This window comes from Astatotilapia calliptera, chromosome 15, assembly GCF_964374335.1.
Source record: "Astatotilapia calliptera chromosome 15, fAstCal68.1, whole genome shotgun sequence".
Taxonomy (NCBI): domain Eukaryota; kingdom Metazoa; phylum Chordata; class Actinopteri; order Cichliformes; family Cichlidae; genus Astatotilapia; species Astatotilapia calliptera.
This window is the reverse complement of record NC_137436.1, coordinates 14,627,531-14,649,795: the sequence shown is the minus strand read 5'-3', so window position 1 is coordinate 14,649,795 and position 22,265 is coordinate 14,627,531. Positions and strand designations below refer to the sequence as shown.

Sequence of the window (22,265 nt, the reverse complement as noted above, 5' to 3'; positions counted from 1 at the left end):
ATAAAAAAGTGTTTTTACTGATAAGGGCTCAGTTTCTGTGATTCTTCGCAGTCACCTGGTTTCAGCTGAAACGCCAAGATTTACGAATCAGTTACGGACCTCATCGCGATATTACAATTGCCATTAGCGTGCGTAGCAACCACCGTTGTTTGGCTTCTTTGCGCCGCCTACTTGCAAGAGTTGCAGAACGTGACCAATTACGTTCCTCTCTGTAGCTCGTCGACCAACGGAAATCGTAGTAGGCGTGTCCCGCTATGTGCCGTGTTCCGTGTGGAAAGTTTACCGGCTCGGGTGCAAAGTTTCAGCCGTCTGCAAAGCGGAGCTCGTCGGCAAAACGAGCGAGGAAGGTGCTGGTATTTATACGGTTGCTGAATCATTTTTTAATCGCCAATTGATTCGGTGTGTGTTTGTCCTCAGATATAGCCGAGTGTTGCTGCCGTCGCCGAATAAGAGTGTTTTACGCGGATGATATTACCAGCGATCGTATTGTCTCAGGGAGCCAAGCTAGCTTAACGTAGCCCGGAGTTAAACGGGAAAGCCAACCAGCGGATGTCGTGGGGATTTCTTGGGCTTTCTCAAACCTGCTGATTTCTTCAACGCTAACTTAAACTTGAATCGACTGTGAGGAAGGAAAAATGGCTTGCGAACCCAATCGTGCCCGGCTGCTGTGCATGCTATCATTGACTTTTGGGTTTTTCATCGTGGAAGTGGTGGTCAGTCGGATGACCTCGTCCCTGTCAATGCTGTCGGACTCCTTCCATATGCTGTCGGATGTCATCGCACTCGTCGTGGCTCTAGTGGCGGTTCGGTTCGCGGAAAAAACCCAGGCGACCAACAAGAACACCTTCGGCTGGATCCGAGCGGAGGTGATGGGGGCTCTGGTCAATGCCGTCTTTCTCACGGCGCTGTGCTTCACCATCGTCCTGGAGGCGGTCGAGCGTTTCACCGAGCCCCACGAGATCGAGTCTCCAGTGGTGGTGGCCGGGGTCGGTGCCGCGGGGCTTCTGGTTAACCTGCTGGGGCTCTGCTTGTTCCACGGCCACGCGGGCGGAGGCCACGGACACTCTCACGGAGGGCACTCTCATGGGAGTAAGAATAAGCGGGGCAAAACGAGCAAGAACTCGAAGGCTGGAAACGGGTCTTCGGGAGAGGAGACCAACAACTTGGTGGGAAATCACAACAGCCCAGGCGATGGGAGACCAAGAAATGGTGAGCAATGAGTTGTTGGTGCTTTAGTTTTGAAATGGACAGTCCACCCTCACTATCTCACCATTAATCTGGATACATGTGCCAGTCTTTATCTTCACTGTTAGCACTCCAGATTGTGTAACAGTGCATCAGCCTGCCCTGAGAACTGCCCAAGTGACTAATCCGTATTGGGGTTTTTCTTGACATATGTGTTTGGCGTCTCATATTTGTTGGGTTATTCTATCCTTGGAAACATGGTCTCCGTGTTGGTGACATTCCTGGGTAAAGCCTCAGGTTTCACTCTGGCTTCTAAATAATGATAACGAGAAGTTTCTGACTGACACAGCTGAGTCAAACTGAACTCGATTTTAAGTTTTTACCTGAATTTCCACACTGACTGTAGCTTGGGCCGGTATTTAAAACTTATAGTGGGATCCTTGTAAAGTCTCCTGACCCCCTGAAGAGCTTAGTGCAGGGCTGCCCAATCCCAGTCCTCAAGAGCTACTATCCTGCAGCTTTTAGATGCATCCCTACTCCAACACAGCTGAATCAAATGGTTTGATTACCTCTTCAGCATGCCATCATGTTTGGCAAAGGCCTGATAACAAGCCATTCATTTGATTTGGGTGTGTGGGAACAAGGATGCATCTAAAAGCTGCAGGACGGTAGCTCTCGAGGACCGGGATTGGGCACCCCTGGCTTAGTGAGTTACCTTATCTGCTAAATAATTAGTAACTAAAGCTTAAAAATAAATGCAGTGAAGTAGGTGCCCCCCCCTTTACACTCACCTGGCTGTCAGCTATCAGCAAGGAATCAGAAGCAAAACAAACTCATCTGCATACAGGCAGCTTTTATTTTAGCTTCTTCTTAATTTAATTGTGCTTCTACAAGGTATTGAGTGGAAGAAAAACCGGTCAAAGGCCAAAGTGGGGCAGCAGCTGGACAATCAGCTTGTCCACCATACATTTTTGTTACATTAAACGCTTCTTACCAGACAAGTTGATTGTACTGATAACCTCATGTTGGTGTCTGCATGTCAGTTAAAAAGTTTCACAGCAGCACTGGAGAGCTTCCGTGGCCCTTTCTGCTGGTCAGTCTAACTGAAGGGTTAAACATACAGAAACTCATTTATTCTTCCCCCCGCACTGTTAGACCCTGCCAGTTTCAATAAATGGGGGTTATATCCCCCGCCCCTCCATGCACTGATTGCTGTTACTGGGCCATACATCAGTGTAGCTGTGGAGTCGACAGCCCCAGACACACCATTAGCCACTGATGAATAGACCAGCTTGGTCCCTGGGATGGAAGCGAGCCATCGTTGCTCAGGTGCCGTTGCCCCAGCTTAGAGTGTGTTGCCTGCCATTACTAACTGAATTTGCCTAATGTGAATTACTGAGCAGCATTTTGCTGCGTTTAGGTTTTTTTCTTTGGTCATCTGGCATGTTGTTTTCCTGAGTGTGGCCTTGGGCAGTTATATAGCGCAGATTCAGTCACAAGATGAAGTCTTCAGCAGTGAAATCTGCAACATTGTATGTAGTTTCACATGAACTTTTCCCCTTTCGCTCTTAATAATGGCATTGTATTTAACAGCTGGCTGCCATTTGATGGCATCCAGAGTTTTTACCAGGAGAAAAACAAAACCGAGTAGGGTTCACTGGGAGTTTTTGACGGTGTTGGAAAGTGGGGTTTAATTTTATTCAAAACTGAATACATGTTTTCTTATCACATGACCAAAAACAACAGGACAATGCACAGAATTCTGTTGTCAGGTGACATGATTCCCCCCCCATCTTAACTATATGATTAACAATCATTCAGTGTGCATAGTCCCCATGCTCAGAATGGGCCCGTGGGGTGGGGTGGGGGGTACAGTCAGTCTAGACAAAGGGACTGTGTTACCTTAGTCCTTGCAATTTCTTACAATTTGATAACCTAAACTGTGTTATTATGGTTTAGTATATTAAATACTAACAAACCTGTTAGCCCCAGATAAAATCTTCTTTCAGGGTGTGTGGGAAACACATGCTTCTTTATGTAGGATAAACCCTGGTCTATATAATTTGTGTGAAACCTGTGTGTCAAAGTCCATTTGATTATTTAACTGTTCCAAACTAATCTCTGTTTTCCCTTTTTAATCTTTAGAAATCAGCTGTAAAGGCAGCACAGAGGTGCAGATGAATGGAAACACCCACTATGAGGAGATGGATCCCGACCACGACTCGTCATCGCAGCTCAACATGCGCGGGGTCTTCCTGCATGTGCTGGGCGACGCCCTGGGCTCCGTCATCGTAGTGGTCAACGCTGTAATATTCACCTTTGTGTGGCAGCCCTGCATCAAAGGTGAGAAGTGCGTGAATCCGTGCGTCAACAGCCACTCCGCTGACCATTACCATGACAACAACACCGTTGTCGATCTGCACGTGGGTCCAACTGTGCCGACCATGAAGTTCGCCGGCCCCTGCTGGGTTCTTTACCTTGATCCCACGCTGTGCATCATCATGGTGAGCATCCTGCTGTACACTACCTACCCTCTCCTCAAAGAGTCGGCCCTCATCCTGCTGCAGACCGTGCCCAAGCAGATCAACATGCACCGGCTCAACGAGCGTCTGCTGAGCCTGGACGGCGTCCTGGCCATCCACGAGCTGCACATCTGGCAGCTGGCCGGAAGCCGCATCATCGCCACGGCGCACATCAAATGCCACGACCCCACATCTTACATGGAGGTGGCCAAACGCATCAAGGACTTCTTCCACAACGAGGGCATCCACGCCACCACCATCCAGCCCGAGTTTGTCACGTTCAGCTCAGAGTCTCGAGACTCCCTGTGCGAGCTCTCCTGTCGGACTCAGTGCGCTCCCAAGCTATGCTGCGGCGCTGCGGACAAACAGAACACTGGCTCTGACAAGAAGGCTGCAGTCGCTTCAAACCTGGAGGTGATCAGTGAGACTTCAGAGGCGGCGGGGGTCGTAGTTCAGGTGTGCCCTGGGTCTGAGGCTGAGGTCAGGATTGCCAGAGAAGTGGAGTCATCTCTGTGAGATGAAGGGTGTGGAGAAGAGCAGAGGAGAAGCAAGAAAACCTCCACTTTGAGCAAAAACATCATCATCATTTGCAGGAAGCTGTACTTTTTGTGGCTTAATCATTTCCCCCGATAGGTCCTTTTATTTTCGATTATTGCCCATCTACACGCCTGAACCCCTTTCACTCCCTCCCATGTTCATACATTGAGCATTAGTTCAACCCCCCCAAGCCTCTCCTCCGCCACTCAGTCCCTCCCTTGTTGTCTGTGGCTCTGGCAGTATGAGGGTATGGTTGCGATGCATGTTGGGTTGCACTGACCTCATCTCCACTAGTACTGGATCAAGGCCTGCATGAGCGTCATTAGCACCGTGTTGTGATGTCTCATCTCGTCTCATGGTGTTTCTGTGCCAAAGCTTCTCAGTGGACCGAAGGGATCAGAGGGACATTCCCTCCTCCAAATGGACACACAGCACACACATCACTAGGTTATTTATTTAGCCTATGGACCTGCTGGAAAAGAGTCTACCTTCCTGTTTTTTTGTGTAGGCTTCAAGCAGACCTATTTTCTTTACCCTCTGGCCTCCAGATGGAATAGTATTGTATTGCATAATAATTTATGTACCTAAGTTATTAGAAATGATCTATTCTCTGTAGATGCTGTTTGTAATGTTTAGTTTGGATGATAAACATTTATTTTTTCTCTTTTCTCTCTTCTTGAAATCTTTTGACAGACCATCTATGCTGAATTCAGTTTTTTTTCCAGGTGTGATGTTTTTATAATGATTTTGTTTCTCAGACGTTTTCGTCTGGCCTTGACTCGGATTTAATTGCAGTCGTTAGCTGGATACAAAAGCCGTACCAACACCTCTCTCACCTTGCCTTTTAATTAAAGAAAACTGTTGCAATATGGCACTAAGCATAGTCGACTCGGTGTAACAGGACTTCTCGCAGTGGCACAGTCACCTAATTAATTAAATAAACGTTTATTCTTAAATTTCGATGCCTCGCAAGCCAGAGAGTTGCAAAGAAACGAGCACTGTTCGCCATTTAGTGAAACCTCCGTCTGAATTTGTACCGGAAAGCTTTCTGTTGGCCTGTTGGGTTTTAAAAACCCTCATGAATGTGTTCGGCACCTTGTCACAATCCATGCTGAGGGAGGTTTTTTTTTTTTTTAATTTTAAATATCTATATATCCAGGACCTTCTGTGTTGTCTGCATGACCAAACTGAGACCTGGTGTTCGACTTTTTAACAGCTCCACTAAGAGCTCTAGTTGCTGCTTACCAGCGTCTGCTGGTATCCTACTATATTACTCATGACAGTGTGTGGGGGAATGACTCATCATATAGCTCTGTGTGTCCTCTGCTGTGGACAGCTGAGCCGAGCTGGTTGTTTGCTGAACTGAAGTCCATACAGTGGCCTTTGAATTTGTTTCGACTTTTCCCCTCATCAGCACAGATACCGTGTGAAGTTGACCTGTTGATGAGTTTTGGATTTCCACTCTTTGATTTATTTTGCATTATAGAAATGTGTTCTGGGATATGTATTTTTTTTCCATTTGTAATGTTTGGTCACTTTTACTCTTTTATGACTTGAGCTCTATGTGCAAATCGAAAACAAGTGTGTGTGCGTGCGTGTGGTGGTTTTTTTTTTTTCGTTTGTTTTTTTTATTTTAGTTATGATGAATCAGCTGATGTGTTTTTGAACTGTATGGTGGCATGCAAAAGTTTGTCCACTGCTGGTCAACATGACTTCCTGTGACTAGTTAATAAACAATTACCTTATTTCCAAAAGGCAAATAATGGTTAATGGACTTATTTTTAAAGTGTGTGAATAATAGGTTTACCCTCTGCATGGTCACTTTTTTCTGTTGGTTGACTGTGAGGGTCTTGGAAAACTGTCAGAAGTCTGCACTTCATCTTCAGATCTTTTTGTCCAGTGTTTGCCGGTATTTAAATCAATCCACTCTTCTTTTCACCAGTGATTGCAGGACTGGCTGCAGCACAGCATGGTCAAAGCCATCCCCATGCTTAACAGTTGAACAAGTATTCTTCTAATGAAAGTCCTTATCCATTTTTTTCCCCCAAGCATACCTTTGCTTATTTGGCCTGATGAGTTTCGTCTGCTGACTCTCCAATGAGTCATATTTGCACGTTTCACGGCGCAGGAGGTCGGTGCACAACGTCTCCAGCCTCTGATAAATCTTCCCAAAGGTCAAAGTTTTCCTTGTCTTTCGCACCTGAGCTGCATTTCCAGTATACCTTAAATTCTTTGCAGACTTCAGGATCAACTATCTGAAAATGCTTTGCTCTCTCCTCCTGAGTGGGCACCACTTGTTTTAATCTCCAGACTGCTATGGAGCGCCTTAGAGGAGCAATATCAGAGTGTATAAAGCTTTAAAATATGAAACTCACAACTTTTCCCAGTTATCGCGAATAAGCCATAGACCTAAAAGCAAATTAAGGTCTGAGACTTTAGTAAAAATTATTTGTGAGGTCAAATCTTGCGTAAAATGTTAAAAATCTATAATTTTCTGCCTTCTGGAGATCAATCCATCCTCTGTTTGCTTAGCTGTTCACAGTAACCTAAACTATTTTGCAAATTATCCACACTTCTGCATGCCACTGTATTGACATATATACCTAAAGTACCTGTCTAGTGTGTTATTGTGAAATTAAAGCAAAACATGTTCGTTAAAGCTGAAGAACCCAAGTTAGTCTCATTCTTACTTTCTCCAGCTTTTCAAATGTACATTTTTACATAGAGCACCACTTTTTAAAAAGTTAGTAAATTACAGAAGGTGGAAGGTGGTAATGGCAAAAGCCAGAGCACCTTTCAGCTTTTCCCTGCTGCAGAGAAGGACCAAAGGAGTGCCCAGGGGTGCCTTTGCTGCCCTAGATAATCCTACCTCAGTCAGGAAATTGTCCAGTAACCCTGGATCAGCTCCAAGTTAACTTAACATGTCAATCAAACAAACACAAACGGAAAACAAGCACGAAGTGAAGCAAACCTGCGAAAGAAGACTGAAATGACCACAGAAAAAGACTTGTGAGAACTTTCAAATGCACAAAACACCCACAAAGAAGCACAAGGTGAAACAAGTGGTGCATGTGGGTTTGCTGCTGAGGTTAAGGGGAAAAAAAAGGTAAAAAGCTGTCACTCAAAAAGAATCTCAGTGAGGATATAGAAAAGAGTTTTAAGCAACAATTAAGTATTTTCTAAACTTGTGCTTTGAAATCTAAATCTTTCTGTGTCACAGCCATCAGTTAAAGTCAAATTAACACAGAAAGAGACATTTACAAGCCCGCTGTGTGTAAAGACCCGTGCACGTTCATGTAGCTTGTAAGGCCAAGCGGATATTTGTGGCTTATGTCCTCTATCCAGCTCCAGAAACCTCAACTACCTAAACAGTGATAACGGTTAGCCGTAAATCTCTCTGAGTGACTTGTGCAGTTACATAAGTCCATAATTGCAGTGTTTCACAACTCTTCTCCACGGTTCGCAGCAGGGAATCCTGGCCTCCGTCTGCAACTGGGTTTCTATGGAAGTCTGGAGAGGCTGCTGACTGAATATGTGGCTGCCGCTGGCCCGAGAGGCCTTATGTAAGAGACCCAGGGGCATTCCAAGGGCAACAAGCATGAGGCTCTCACTGGATCCTTTCACATGGACAGAAAGGGGCTCGTGCTGTGGTTGTCTCTCATTATGTACTCTTGGGTTTAAGTCAGGTGTTCTCCTGCAGCCCCCTGAATACAACAATCCTCTACTCTGTGGCTTGTGTGTGTTTCCATCTCATCCGTATCACTGAGATAAGCAACGGAAATCTGTGAAAAACACAGAGGCTCATTTAACAGCAGTTTAAAGCTGTTGTGTTGTGATGTTTTTTTCTTAAGGCTGCTTAAGAATATAAGAACATCTGGATTTAAAGAAATATTCTGTTTACTACTTTGGTTCTGTGATGCAAAAATCCTTTTACTAAAAGAAAGGTTTGTCTCAAAATATTATCACCTAACACTAGAAAGCAAAGTGCAAAGTATATATATCAGCCACCCACAGAGGTCACTGACACAAAGTCACTGCAATCAGCTGATGAAGCAATTGATTTTTCTTTACAGACAATAGCAACACGTGCTATATGATATTCATTTGTGTAATGGTGCAGAGTACTAAGATGTCAGAGTAAATTATGGAATAATTTAGGGAAGGTTATTACTATGTGTGTAGTAATATCAGTATATACACTGGAATAGCAGCTAACAATGTAACAGAGCTTAAATCCAGCACAAGCAGTTAATGTTGTGACTCTATGGAAGCTCGTTTCAGCCACGGAGAAATATATTTCTCGCCTGAGTTATTATCTCAAATAAAAACCAAGCATCTTTCTGCTAATTTCCATTTAAATTGTGACACCATATAAGGACAATAAGTTTACAACAAAAAACAATACAGTCATAGTTTCTCAAAAACAGTAATTATAAGGGTCAGAAATGAAAAACAAAATCTCAGGATCTAAAGATGCAAAAGAAGCATTTCTGCATTTTTAAATGCACTTATTTCAATAATGAAGGCTGGTTGTTATTAACCCACATAGCAGTTGGTTAATTTAGCTTAGCATAACGGCAGGAAACTAGGGAAGAAAACAAGCAGCCTGGCTCTATCCAGTGACTGGTTATTGCTACATAAATGTCCTGTCCTTTTTTTTTTTTAATCAAAATGAAAGGAGCTATTATTTAAGGCTTGAGGCTTAAGTATAACTTAAGTATAGCTTAGGCCTGCAGCTACCAAATTATTTTGGTGACTAAAGTGTTAAAGGTTTAAATGTTAACCTCGAGGCTTCTTCACTAGTAAATCTTACTATTCTAGGTCCGTTAGCCGTGGTTCACTACAAAACAAAACAATGTAGTGATTAGAAGCCAGTGGGCAAATAAATCGGGCAAATAAATTCATGTTAGGAAACATTTTTAACTTTAAAACTATTGCTGCACATACAGCTGAGCTGATAAATGACCATGCTCAGTCAGCCGTATCAGTAAAACCAGTGACAGGTGAGTTGAATAACATCAGGTTACAGCAGCACCTGTTCAAGGCTGGATGTCTATTAGCCAGCAAGTCATCAGTCAGGTCCTGCAGTTGATGCTTTGTAAGCAGAAGAATGGGAAAGCGACTTCGACAGGAGGCCAAAACCACAGAGACTCCACCTGTTGTCCAAGCTCAGGTCAGAAACGATTCCCCTCCGGGCCTGCTGATGTTTTGAGCCTCTTTGGGGTGTTTTTAAACTGAAACCCGAACAGCAGCAATGCATTATTTTGGTTCAAGTCATTCAGCAGACTGATACAACAGACTGCCAGAGTAACAGCACACTTGTGGCATGGGTTCCTTTCAGATATTATGAACTGAAACCTGGATTTTTGGTGAAAAAAGCAGAACTTTGATTACTGAGGGAGTCTGTTTTGAGTAAATGTGACAGATCAGGGTGGTTTTGGGTGTGTTGCTAGGCTGTAAATATGAGATGATGACTTAAAAAGAAATTGATTTACAGTTCTGTGATAAAGAAAATCTCTGCAGGAGTATGTGCAGCCTGGTGAGAAAAAAAACTACATACCATGATTCAGCAGCTTGTACAGCCACCTTTAGCATAAATAACTTGAAATAATTTTTCTGCCTCTCATATTGTTGTAGATGAATTTTACTTCACTCTTTGAATGTGAATTATGTGCAAATTATACAATATGTGCATTATATTGTATCTATGCTTATTAGGTTTGAAAATGCACACATGATATATGACTTGTGAACTGCAGACCAAATCTACCAGTGGGTTCAGATAATGTAAACTAAACTGAACCCGAGACCATTTCCCAGCTGTGCTTGTGCATAGCACAAGTTTATGCCCTTATTTGAATTGCTGATTTTGACATTTCTATCTATACAATGTTAAAAAAAAAACGAAAGCAAAGAAAGGAAAGCAATGCAGTGCATACCGAACAAACCAGTTCATCAGTGCCCACGCTTCCGGGGATTCATCAGAGTGAGTCAGAGACCTCCCAGGTAGAAAATGAACATGACATGAGATCCAAACCTATTGCTCAGGCAGTGAAAGCAAGGGAATCACTTAGAAATCTCCCTGGATTTCACCACTAGAATGTCCTCTCTCACGCTTCTCTCTTTAATCACATGGCAGGCCTGTAGCCACAAAGGGCCTGTCCATCTTAGAGAGATTAACAGTGCAGGAATGTTACTCAGATGATGATCCTGAGACGAAGAAAACCCCAAACTGATCTTTGTGAGTAAAATGGAACCACCACAATGGTCCAATTTCCCATTAAAAGGTAAAAAGAAATTGAATAAATATTATATAAATTGGAATATACTGTTAAAAGACAACAAATAACATCTACAATGTAACCATTTACACGCCTGTGGCCTCAAAGTAAGGCACCACAATCTAACTGTGGCTGTGTGCTGTCAGGTTACCGCCTGCAGCCAGCAAATCTGTGCTCTAGAAAATATCTGTCCTCAGTCAACATGCACCGAAGAGACACGAGAGGCATATTCTGCCCCTTCAGGGCAACTCTCAAATGAGTGGAAAATGACTCTAATGAAGAAGAAAGAAAAAAAAAAACAACTTCTGTCGGCAACAAGCCTCTCAGAGTGGTCCAGGAACAAGTGTGGGGTATAAACAGGGCATAAAAGGAGTTTTCAACACACAAAGATCACACAAGTTTAATGAAATCAGCTGATATGTTTCTGACAAACAACTGTGAGGGATAAGCTGAAGAACTGCTGGATCTTGACGCCACAGACGCAAAGCCAAAAATTACAAAGAGGAGATACACAAGGGTGATGAAGGGTTTAACACCCCTTGAATTAAACAGAATTTTTGTTGATTACATCTGAAATTACGATGTAATCATATTTACCTACACATATTTACTGATCAAAGTTAAAATAGCTTTCAGCTTTTTAAAATCATTTCTTCTTTTCTTGTTTCCTCTCCTTAGAGAAGTGCTAAGTCATTCATCAAAAGAGGCATTTGTGTAAAAGAGGTAACATTTTCCTTGTCAACCTAAAGTGGAACTTGCGCTTCATTTAAACCTCACGAAAGACACTTTCACAAATAACAAAGTAAGACAAAGTGCAGATTTTTAGTGGCATTTAAAAACAAATCTTCCCCGTTTTAAAAAAGTTGAAGCAAAAGTAGAATAAAACACATAATGAGACCATAATGACAGCTAACTACTAAAAGAAGGAATCCCTCTATGTGTGTCTTTTCCCAGTGACATCAGAAGTTAAGCATGGACTCTGACATTAATATAAAGGTGAGAAACAGGGACAAAGCACTCAGTTGTATAACATCATAAACAGGTCTGCACCACAGCAGGAGTGCATGCCTGCAGTGCAGTGCACAGGTTGAAAGTAATGTCACAACTACAGGGAGGAGACAAGGAAGTTATAATGACGAAATTGAAACAGTATCCTCATGTCTGAAAATAGGACATATGAAATACAGCTGTTGCAGCTGTGTGTTAACAGCGGTGATATAGTTTTAAAATCATGTGACTGTATTAGTCTGCAGAAAGAATCTAACAAGAGGAGTGCTTTGATTTTCTTCTTTTTGGTCAAGCAACAAATTCAAAGGTCAAAAATCGATTTCTCGTGGAAGTTATCTCCAGTTTATCGTGCTGACACGTAGACTGAAAAGTTTTATCAGCGCTGCTGAAATGCTGATGTTGTGGAGATGTGGACAACAGAAAAAAGGTCAAGACATGCTGTTTCATCAAAGCACAGATGCATTTATACTTTTTTACTGTGTTTTTATTCTATCGATTTTGGATTGTGTACCCAGTTTCAGATCTTGTGAAACAATTGAAAAACTGAAAGTGGAGAAAGTAGCAAATTGAATCTTGGATTGTTCTCACGGCTGTTGAAGAAAGATGTAGGGAAAACACTCGGTTAATGTTTCACTGACGCTCGCACTGTACGGCCTCACTGGCCAGCCTCTCAGACTTTGATCGCAGAGTTGATCGGGTTCAACCCAGCGTTAAATAATTCCTCACTGATAAACAGCATGATAGGAAGAGAAGAGAGCAAACACTCACTCTCCCCGTCCTCTATCATGCAATCTGCATAAAGGGAAGATTCCTCTTTTAATGTCTTATGCTCATAGACTCATGTAACGGCTGCTCAGCATTTCAGCATGCGGACACTGCAACAGCTTATCATCTCTATAAGATCTGAGGACACAGGACAGTTAAATATTAGCTACTTTTATTTGAGTTAAAATCATAATCCCATCATTTTAATGCAAAATCCTGTTATCCTACTACTGCACTAAGTTGACCTGATTGAAGTTACAGTCGTGTTTTAATAAAGGTGGTTCTCTGTTTCTATATTTGTGTTAGTTTTATTACCATCTCTTTTTACTAAACTGTTGTCAGCCTCATGAACCGTCACCTATTATGCAGCTTTATTCAGCTAGGCTTTAAGTGTGAAGTTCCCAAGGACCAGAAAATCTCAAAAACTGAGCAAGAATGGATAGATTAAATGTAATCGTGTCCCAGTTTGATTTTGTAAAAAGAATTAATAGACTATACACACTATTAACAACAGCAAAATCCAAACTTTAATACGGTTACATGGATTTTTTTTTAACCTAAACTAATTTAATTTGATTGAAAGTCAACTCCTTTATATTGTATTGAATATATCATAAAGTCAGTGACATAAAAGACAATAAAATGTTATTAATAGGCTATTTCCATTTATAAACGGCATATAAACTGAACATGGAAAGTCATTCTCAGCCAGCAATCTAGTCAAGATCAGCTGATCTCAGTGTCCGCCCACATCAGCTGACTGCTCAGCACTCTTCTACATGTGTTGTTGGCAAATCTCATATGGGCTGTGCTGTTTAAATTGCTTCAGCTTGACTCTGCAAGCTGCTTTGTAACCCCCCCTCCACTCCGGCACTTCCTTTTTATGTGAGTTAATCAGTCACGTCAGAGAAACCTGACCTATTCAGTGGGGAGGCCCCAAGCTATGACTGCAGAAGCAATGACCAGCTAGTTTCCCCAGCTTGCCTGTCACTGATCAATAAAGTTGTTTTGAATCATGTAACTGTTTGGTGATAATTAAATCAGGCTAGAACATTTACTCCTCTGCATTTTGTCGCACGTCACGATGAAGCTGCAAACAGACTTTTGCTGTTACGCAATCTTAGCCGCGCTTCCTTTTCTCCTGACGTTCTCCGCCTCCAGCTCACAGATTTGTGATGATTCACAAACATTATCTTTGGAAACAAACACACAGGTATGATCTGCTGTTGGACACCGCGTACCTCCCTCCTCCCCCGACTGACACACGCGCAAGCTATCATCACCGTGTGTGAGAACCAGCAAGCTCACGACGGAAGGACTATCCCTGACTGAAGAGGCTTTAATATGCTCCCCTCCCACACACACACACACACACACACACACACACACACACACACACACACACACAGATTCAGTGAATTCCACATTTTGCTATATTTCAAACCCAGTTTAAAATTGACTTTGCTCAATATTCGACAGCAACACAGAAAAACAATCAAAGATGAGACCTGGTACATGGATAAAAACCTCTCCATGTACCAGCGCTCCGGCATATTATAGTCTTGTACATCTCATTTATTCTTGAAGGACATTAAGTCTTTTAAATTATTTATGATGAAAGGCATTCTGGAGGGAAAACGACTGCAGTGTCCTCCATTTGGAGAAGTTACTGCAGATCTGGACTTGAACACTTTTATGGTAAGGATAAATTAAAAGCTGATCTACCAATGACAACAGAGTACACCCTTTTACCCTCGAATTTGTATTGAAGGGATGTTCTCTTTGTTGGTATTTTCATGTATGCTGGGTAAGCTGTGAGCTAATGATAACCAATTATTGTTAAATTATTCAATCATTTAATCAGTAATAACCAAATTTATTGGATTTGGTTACACAGAAGAAGATTAGAACCAACCACAGTCTAGCTCAGTGTGGCTGGGGTCAGACCCAGTGGTCTCTATGAGTAACATCAGAACAGTCACCTCAAGGTGCTTTATATTGTGAGATAAAGAGCCTACAATATTAGAAAAAAAATCCCACCAATCAGCCGACCTCCTTTAAGCAAGCACTTGGTGACAGGGGGAAGGAAAATCCGTCTGCTGTGACTGATTGGACGTGACATACTCCACCAGTCTGACTTCTAAAGGTACCTGACAGCCAATGGGGAGTTAGCCAAAAGGTGCCGAGGACCTTTGGTTGGGCTGAAGGTTTAGAACAAGTTTTTCTATCAGGAAATCTGGGAGTAGTCTAGTCAGAGTCTGAATCTGATCCCAACAGATCCCTGAGGAGGCCTAAAAACTGAAGTTCACCAGCGCTCTCCATCCAGCCTGAGGGAGCTGGTTTCTTTTTGACTGCACAATAAAGACACCAAAGTCAGTTCACTGAACATTGATGCTAAAGACATTATTTCCAACAAACCTGCAGTGTATCTTTGACTGCTTAGAAAATAACCATCAGTACTTTCAGACTAGAAACAGTATTTATTCAAAGCACCAGGTACAAGTTCTTTGTGTTTTTCAGTGCTAAGCTGGAATTAGCTGGTATTATTCGTTGATCAGAGTTATAGTGAATTGTAGTAGTTATAGTAACAGAAATGTTCCCTCTCATTTTCCACATTTTGTGCAACAATGTTCGCTCAGTTGTGAAAGTAAATAAACCACAACAGAGGAAAGTGACAAAGGGTAAAAGCTATATAATAATAATTTAATTTATGGATGTTATTGTCAATCAAATGTAGATACATTTATTGTGCACTATTGCTTTTCTGAAAACAAATGCTTTCCCCTAGACTTTGAATATAGACTAAATCAATTAGCCAGTAATTTGCCAACACCCAGGCTTAAGAGAGATCATTCTGCACAGAAGGTGAACTCCAGTTTTCATGGAGGATTTTATTCTTTCGTTTCATTACATTTCTACCCATCTGCCATTGCAATATGGCCGTGACAGCCAGCAAATCACGCCTCAGGGTGGCCATGCCAAGCTGACTAGCCGACTGTAAGCTGGCAGGCCGATCTCAGTGCAGACCGGTGAACAGGGAACGCTGGGATTTGTTTTACATAACATGTTTTTGTAAAGTAATTCATCACTAGTCTTGCTCGTGTTTTTTCGGACATGTTGTTGACAGAGCTGTTTTGAGAGCTAGATGTAGATGGTTAAAGGTGTCGCTTTCAGCACACCCACACCTCTGCGGTTCCCCTCAGCTGTAACCAAATGTTTTGACACTTTGTTTTTCAGCCCACTTTAGTGCTTTTCACGCACAGCTTTTTTTTTTTTTTAACGTCACAGATTCAAACAGCAGTTTGACAGTCTACAAGTCCCTGGTGCGCAAAAAAAGGATAATGGAGCCAGATGTTTCTCTAAAGAGATGATGAGGAAAAGAAAAATGAGGAAAGAAACATGATTATTTTGATTGAATTTGGATGGAAAAGTGATGTGTGATGTATAGGTGTCTAGTGTATGTTTTACCATGTTAAACTTTGTACTGTCTTGTCAGTCAATACAGGTTTAAGTAGTTTAGCACTTACAGGTATCAGTGGGTCTGGCAAGAAGCTGTGTTTGTACCTTTGTAGTATTTTTAATAAAGTTACCTGACAAGCGTTGCTTCCTGTGCGGTTACTTGTCCTAACAGACCACCTAAAACATCAGTCCTCAAGTTTAAGTAAGTGAAATTTTATTTTTTCTTACTTGGCACTAGTTAGCAGGTTCATGTGTCTGTGACAGTAATGTCACAGACACATGAACAAAACAAAAGACAAAACAAAACAGCATGGCGGTGGCCATAGTACTAAAATTAAGGTTTCAAAGCCAAGTTTCACAAACCTACAGGTGATTTCATTGTAGGTATTTCCATCTTTTATATACAGTACTGTGCAAAATCATGAGCCATCCCTCAATTCTTTATATTTTGCTAAGAAAATGGGAACGATTTATTGAAACACGCAAACATGCACCCAAAATTCAAGTAATTAAGGTACAAAACAGAAAGAGCTTGAAATGAAAGTCAAAATTTGATATTACCTCCTTCAACACAATCAGTCTTGTCTTTTTTTCAGCAGTCTTCAGGAATAATTCTCTTCTTTGGATGTCGGCTGCCTTTTGTTCCATTTTTGTCAAGATGATCTGACTCTGCTCTGAGGAGGCCGATCCATGACTGATTCCCATTTTTTTCCTTGTCCAGGTTTCTTATTTTTTAAATTTATTTATTTTGAGACACTGCACATAATGTGGAGATCCCAAATATCTGTCCAAAAGCTCACTGAGAATCACCTTGTTGTACAAAAATATAGTTTTATGCCTGTAAAACTTGACACTTTTCATAGATTCTAAGAAATGGTAACAAATGATGCGACACAGAGATGCTTAGTAACAAAGTGCATAACGATAATATTTAATATTCGTTCTTTTGCTAAGCAATCAATCATGTATAGACACCACAGTGGTTCATCCCTTAAGTTAGATGCCTTTTTTAAAACCGTTTTTTAGGCAGAAGACTTTTGCACAATGGTGTTAAAGAGCTGTACAGTTAAAGTTAAGAAATGTTTCATGAAGGTTACCATAAATGCAAAGGACTGGTGTTATACCATCAGTTCAAGTAATCCCCTAAACGTGTAATTTTGCACTGGAATATGAATAAAAAAATATTTCATTAAATACTTGTGTGATGTATCTTGTACCTGTAAACGGTTTAATTATTATTATTTTTGCTTGATTTTAAAGTTTCTTTATGGCTTCTTTTCCACCTCCTCTGACTGCGATGATCTATGAGAGCATTCACGTCGCAGCACAGATTCACTGACCTTAGTACACACTCCACAATCCACACACCCCACAGAGGCTTTTCTAGTAAAATGGGCCGCTGGACAAAGGCCAATGAAAATGGGGATGTCAGCATTTTGGAGTTTTTTTTTCCCTAAGTCTCCGCTCTCATGTGATCTGCCCTGCATTTCCTTCCCCATTGTCACAGCAGAGGGCAGTTTGGGACATTGCTGTCAGGCCAATTTCACTTCCAGGCAGAAGTCTGATAACATGTCCTTTCTTCCAGGGCTGTAGGGTTACAAAATAATCAAAAGTTTGCGTCATACAATGAAGAAGGTGGATTGAATAAAAGAAACAATGAAATGCCATGATAGCAGGACCAAGGCCCTCTGATAAGTGGATTTTTCTGCATCGCAGTTCTTCATTACTTTTCTTGCCTTTGGTTTACAGAAACCCTTACCAAGTCCTCCATTCATTTAAAAATCTTTTCACAGTGAAGAACCTGCTTTTAAAATTTGCAACAAAAATATGCCTCAAAATATCAAAAAAGGGAACAACAGATGCTGCCATCCTGATGATGTCTTCTTTAATGAGATGCCTTGTTTACTTTAAGTGAGTGTCGCGAAATCAATCAATGCCGAGCAGTGAAACAAACCACGGAGGCCCCAGAAAAGTGCAATCAAACGATGAGTTTATTAACACACAGGAGAAAACATCAGCATATGTCTTCTGACAAAAATACATGTTGTGAACACTTTAAAAGCAGTGAGGTATCCGCCCCTCCAAGGCAAAAATAGGTTAAAGACGTTAGTTACAGTAAATGGTACATCTTAGATGGCTATAAACAGACATAGAACTTCTCATTTCTATAACACCTTCCAAACAAGGTAATAACTTCAAGCCTTCAAGGTGTCTGAGGGCTGGTTATTGACTCCGGTCATCTGTTACCAAGTAGACTAAAATGCAGTTAGAAGCTAAATGAGTTAAGGCCTCAGGCCTGGCATATTTCTAGATTATATGTGTATTGTAAGCATGTATTGCAGTTATCTTTCTATGCTCTAGTCTTTAACACAATAGATTGTGAAGACTCGCGCTTCACAAAGCTTAAGACCCTCTGTAGACTTAAGCAACAACTAAAGGTTATCCACTAAACCTTTGCTGAAGTTAGAGTTTGGGGGCATTTTCACACCAGTAAATAAAAGTCACGGCTCAAGGTCAGATTATGAGACCAGAGTTTAGATTGTCACTTGGGAGATAATACAAGACTGTGGCGAGATCAAACCGTTTTGGGAAATCACAAGCTGGATATTTATCACGGAACAGAGAAAATATCTGAAAAAAAAGACAAAAAGTCAGTGTCAGAGGAACGGACCTCTGACGTCAGTGCCAGTGTTTTGTGCTCGGCTCATCATGTGACTCTTACTCAGTTTACTTCAGTGTGGAGCGCACAAAGCCCGACGCGTGTGGAAAAGAGGCTGACAGCACCGTGTCTGACCATGACACTTCACTTTAATGCGCAACGAGCTCTGAAGGTTAGTGTGACATTTCTGCACACGTCCCTCCGTTAACAGATAACAAGTCCTCCTCGCCCCTTTCATTTGTGTTGATAGTTCAGGAATGCGTTCATGCATGTGGAATAATGTTTGTTCAGCAGGTGAGGCTGCCTGTTGTTTGTTTGGTCCAACTTTTCAGGCTTTTCATCTCAAGAATGTCAAGCATGAGTTCTCAAAACAAAACAGCTTGCTCCATCTGCTCCCGTTTTTCTCCACCCAAAACCTGTGGTGACTATTTTACAAGCAAACCCGACGTTCTTGCAAAGATAAAGAAATAAACGAGCTTATGCGGGATGTATATGAAGCCTCTCGGCAGCTAACGTGGTCAGCTTCTTCCCCCTTGTGGTGGGTTTGGGTATTGCAAAAGCATGAGGCTCTAAGAGGAACTTAAAACTTAATCATCTGGTTTCATTGTGATTATAAGTAGACTGCTAAAATGCTTCAGTATAAAATCACTTTAGATGCAGGCCACTTTAGCACAAAGGAACTTCAAAGCATTACAAAGTATTTAAATGCAGATTTTAACATGGATAAAACTGAGTGAGAACTTGAGTGGATTTATGCAAATCCCAGTATATACATGAAAATGACCAGAGTGCGACCAGCTGCCTCACTGGAGCATGATGTCCTTCTCAGTATTGTTTTCCAGGCTTCCTGCAATCAATCCCCTGCTTGAGTCACTCTGACTCACTGTCTACATTTGCCGTGTCCTGTTCACCTCACGGAGCTTAAGAGGTTTATTTATCACGGTCAGCTGTAGAATGAAACCACCTTGTTCACTCTTAGTAATCAAAGCAAATTTACTAGAATGGCAAAAAGATTTTTGATGCTTGATGCCGAGCTGTTTGCAGTGAATTGCCACCTGTTGAAATAATAACATAACAGAGCATGAACAGGAAATTTACAAGGAACAGTTTAGGCCTGAAAAATGATCTGTGTAAAAACGGGAAACACCAAGAAAAGGCTTTTTGGTTTGTCTGTTTTTTAGGATGGATGAAGGGGTTAGCATCGTTAGGCCCCGGATTTGAATCTGAGTGAAGTTTACATATTTTCCCCATGTCTGTGCGGGTTCAAACTGGACTTCCTCCCACAGTTCAAAAGCATGTCGGTTAAGTTAGCTGTTGATTCCAAATAGACTATGAGTGTGAATGGTTGTGTTTCTTGGCCCTGAAATGGACTGGCAACCTGTCAAGGGTATAACCTACTTCTGGCCCTATGACAGCTAAAATAAAGACTAACAAACAACCCTCTGCATTTGATGTTTTTCACTGTTTTTTCACTGTTTCACTTTACCAAAGAGCTTCCTTATATTATTGTGACCAGTAGCAGCACAGTAAACAAGAGTAGCCCACATATTTAGGGCATATATTTAAAACAACAACAATATAATTTGTGTAGCACTTTAAAAAAACACTCAGTTACAAAGTGCTTCACAGTTTAGATAAAACAACACATTAAAATAAGCCTGCAAAGCTCTCATTAGGACCCCATAGCTACCAGCACAGTACCAGTCTTCATGCTAAAATAAGCATGATGAATGAATTGTGCAAAATGTGGAATGGTTTCTTTTTAAATGCACATCCTGACTGGTTTTGATGGAATCTTTCTGATCATTTAGTGCAAAACATGCTCGGGCAGTCACGGAAACCCATTCAAGAGCCTATTTTCCCAGAAAAACACCACGCTGTCCCACTGAAGCAATTTTCACCCGCCTGGTAATTGTTTGCGACTAGGTGCAAATGCAGACAGTGTGAGTCTAACCAGTTTGCTACCCAGAAGTGAGATGCGTCAGATCACACATCAAATCTGCCAAACCGTCCAAATGAACTCCGTGCCGGTGACGCACTGTCCGAGCCCTGCCGCCGCTCACTCTGAGTTTAACATGGGGCGGATGGAGGGAATCACTTTAGAGGATTAAAACTGTCATCTGGTTGGATTACAGTGAGAGCTTACCTGCCCATCTGTCACCTTCAAACTGTGGCAGAGAGACTACCTTTGGATAGTGGAGGCCTCAATCCAGCCAGACAGACTGAAACCATGACACAATTGTGTTGGATGTTTGGAAGTATTCAGTGCCTTCATCCTGTGTTATATTACATCTTCTATTTGTAAAGAAGTGCCCGAAAACTCAGTGCATGTGCAGCTTTTGATTGAAAACCCACCTTAGATTCATGTTTTAATAAAAACTCAAGGGAAATTAGGCAGTATAGAGACTTTGACTGATCAATATCACTTAATCATGAGCTGTAGGTGACACAGGATCTTTAGGTTGTAGTTTACTATTATTAAACAGATTAGACCATGTACAAAAAGAAAATGGTCAGAGTGCCCACTTGACTTAAGAGCTACATTAAAAACACTTTTAGGTAATTGGAAACTCTTAATTGCTCATAGTTGTGAATGTGAGTGCGAATGGCTGTCTGTGTCTATGTGTTAACCCTGCGACAGACTGGCGACCTGTCCAGGGTGTACCCCGCCTTTCGCCCTATGACAGCTGGGATAGGCTCCAGCGCCCCCTGCGACCCTGAAAAGGATAAGTGGAAGCGAATGGATGGATGGATTAATAGTTTTTGTTTCCTGTAATAATCTGATCTATTACCCCTATTTCTAGTGCACCTACCTTTAAGTATTTGCAGATAAATATAATTGCATTGTAATTTCAAATATAATACCCTGATATTCAATTTAATTACAGGAGAATTAAGTGACAGGCTGTATTATAAAGTGTTACCGACAATTATTGTTCATCATTCCAGTAAAGGAGCCGTATACTTTCTAAAAGTGTAGAGTCTATGCACTTTAACCATAGTTTTGCTTGGTGTAATAATCTGTCCTGTTTAAAAAAATCACTTTGTAACTTATTTACAGAAAAATACTTCCTCTTCATTTTACAGCGCCTTCGTAAAAACGCTACAGAAACACAAGGAAGTGCTGCAGCATGTCATACTTCTTTCATATGATGTGTGTGCTGACTGCAGACAGACTTGAATTATGTGAACTCTTGTTCTCCTTGTTCGCACTGTCTTTATCTCTCTTCCAGGAAACAGGTGAGTGGAGCTGACCTGGTTAGAGATGCACCACACCCGATCAGGCAGGGCTGAGGAGACTGTGGCTGAGTTCCAATCCAGACAATGCACCCTCCCCCTACACACTTTCACTCTATCTGCACGGAGGATAAATGTCTTCAGCTGCCTGGGCGACTGAAAAAGCTCTTTGTGTTTTATATTCATACTCTTAACGCAGTGACTGCATACTTATTCACATGACAGATTTACTTTCTTAATTTAACACTGTGTCATTATATAGATTGTTACATACTTTTGGGGCACATTGTGGCATGCATATAAGAAAGAACAGTTTCGTGAGTTTTGAGCCTTCTTTCTGAGCTCAGCTCATGTTAAAATGCTCAGTTTTCTACAAAAAACAAAAACAGTTTCTGAAATCTCCTGGTGAAATTGTACTAAGTCTTATTATTGGATGACTGGTGGATGCCGATACAAGTGGCTGTAGCTACTAGCTCTCTGCTTTGCTTCACTTCTGCTAACTGGAGTAACTGGGTTGTGCTTTTGATTCCTTTTGGAGTATTTATAATGCCTTTATCTTACAAATAATACCGTTTTCTATGCCATATTGTTTGCCATATAATTATACTGACT

At 41.5% G+C, this 22,265-nt stretch overlaps 1 protein-coding gene and 1 long non-coding RNA gene across 2 annotated transcripts; both read left to right on the top strand.

The window, feature by feature from the left end:
• The first annotated feature begins 289 nt into the window (after window positions 1-289).
• On the top strand, window positions 290-4,455 carry slc30a1a (solute carrier family 30 member 1a). Its single transcript, XM_026143192.2, has 2 exons — window positions 290-1,209; window positions 3,331-4,455. The coding sequence occupies exons 1-2, from the start codon at window positions 636-638 to the stop codon at window positions 4,221-4,223; spliced, it is 1,467 nt and encodes a 488-aa protein (XP_025998977.1). The 5' UTR covers window positions 290-635; the 3' UTR covers window positions 4,224-4,455.
• An 11,356-nt stretch (window positions 4,456-15,811) lies between these two features.
• LOC145420497 (uncharacterized) lies at window positions 15,812-16,951 on the top strand. The gene is made up of 2 exons (XR_013901820.1): window positions 15,812-15,959; window positions 16,354-16,951. It is a non-coding gene; the product is annotated as an uncharacterized LOC145420497 (long non-coding RNA).
• Window positions 16,952-22,265: the final 5,314 nt, after the last annotated feature.

What these genes read in the sequence shown, in the direction of transcription:
- slc30a1a (XM_026143192.2), top strand. Translation starts at nt 636, where the DNA reads ATGGCTTGCGAACCCAATCGTGCCCGGCTGCTGTGCATGCTATCATTG. An exon ending in CGATGGGAGACCAAGAAATG is followed by an intron (nt 1,210 to 3,330) that starts GTGAGCAATGAG and finishes TTTAATCTTTAG; the next exon opens with AAATCAGCTGTAAAGGCAGC.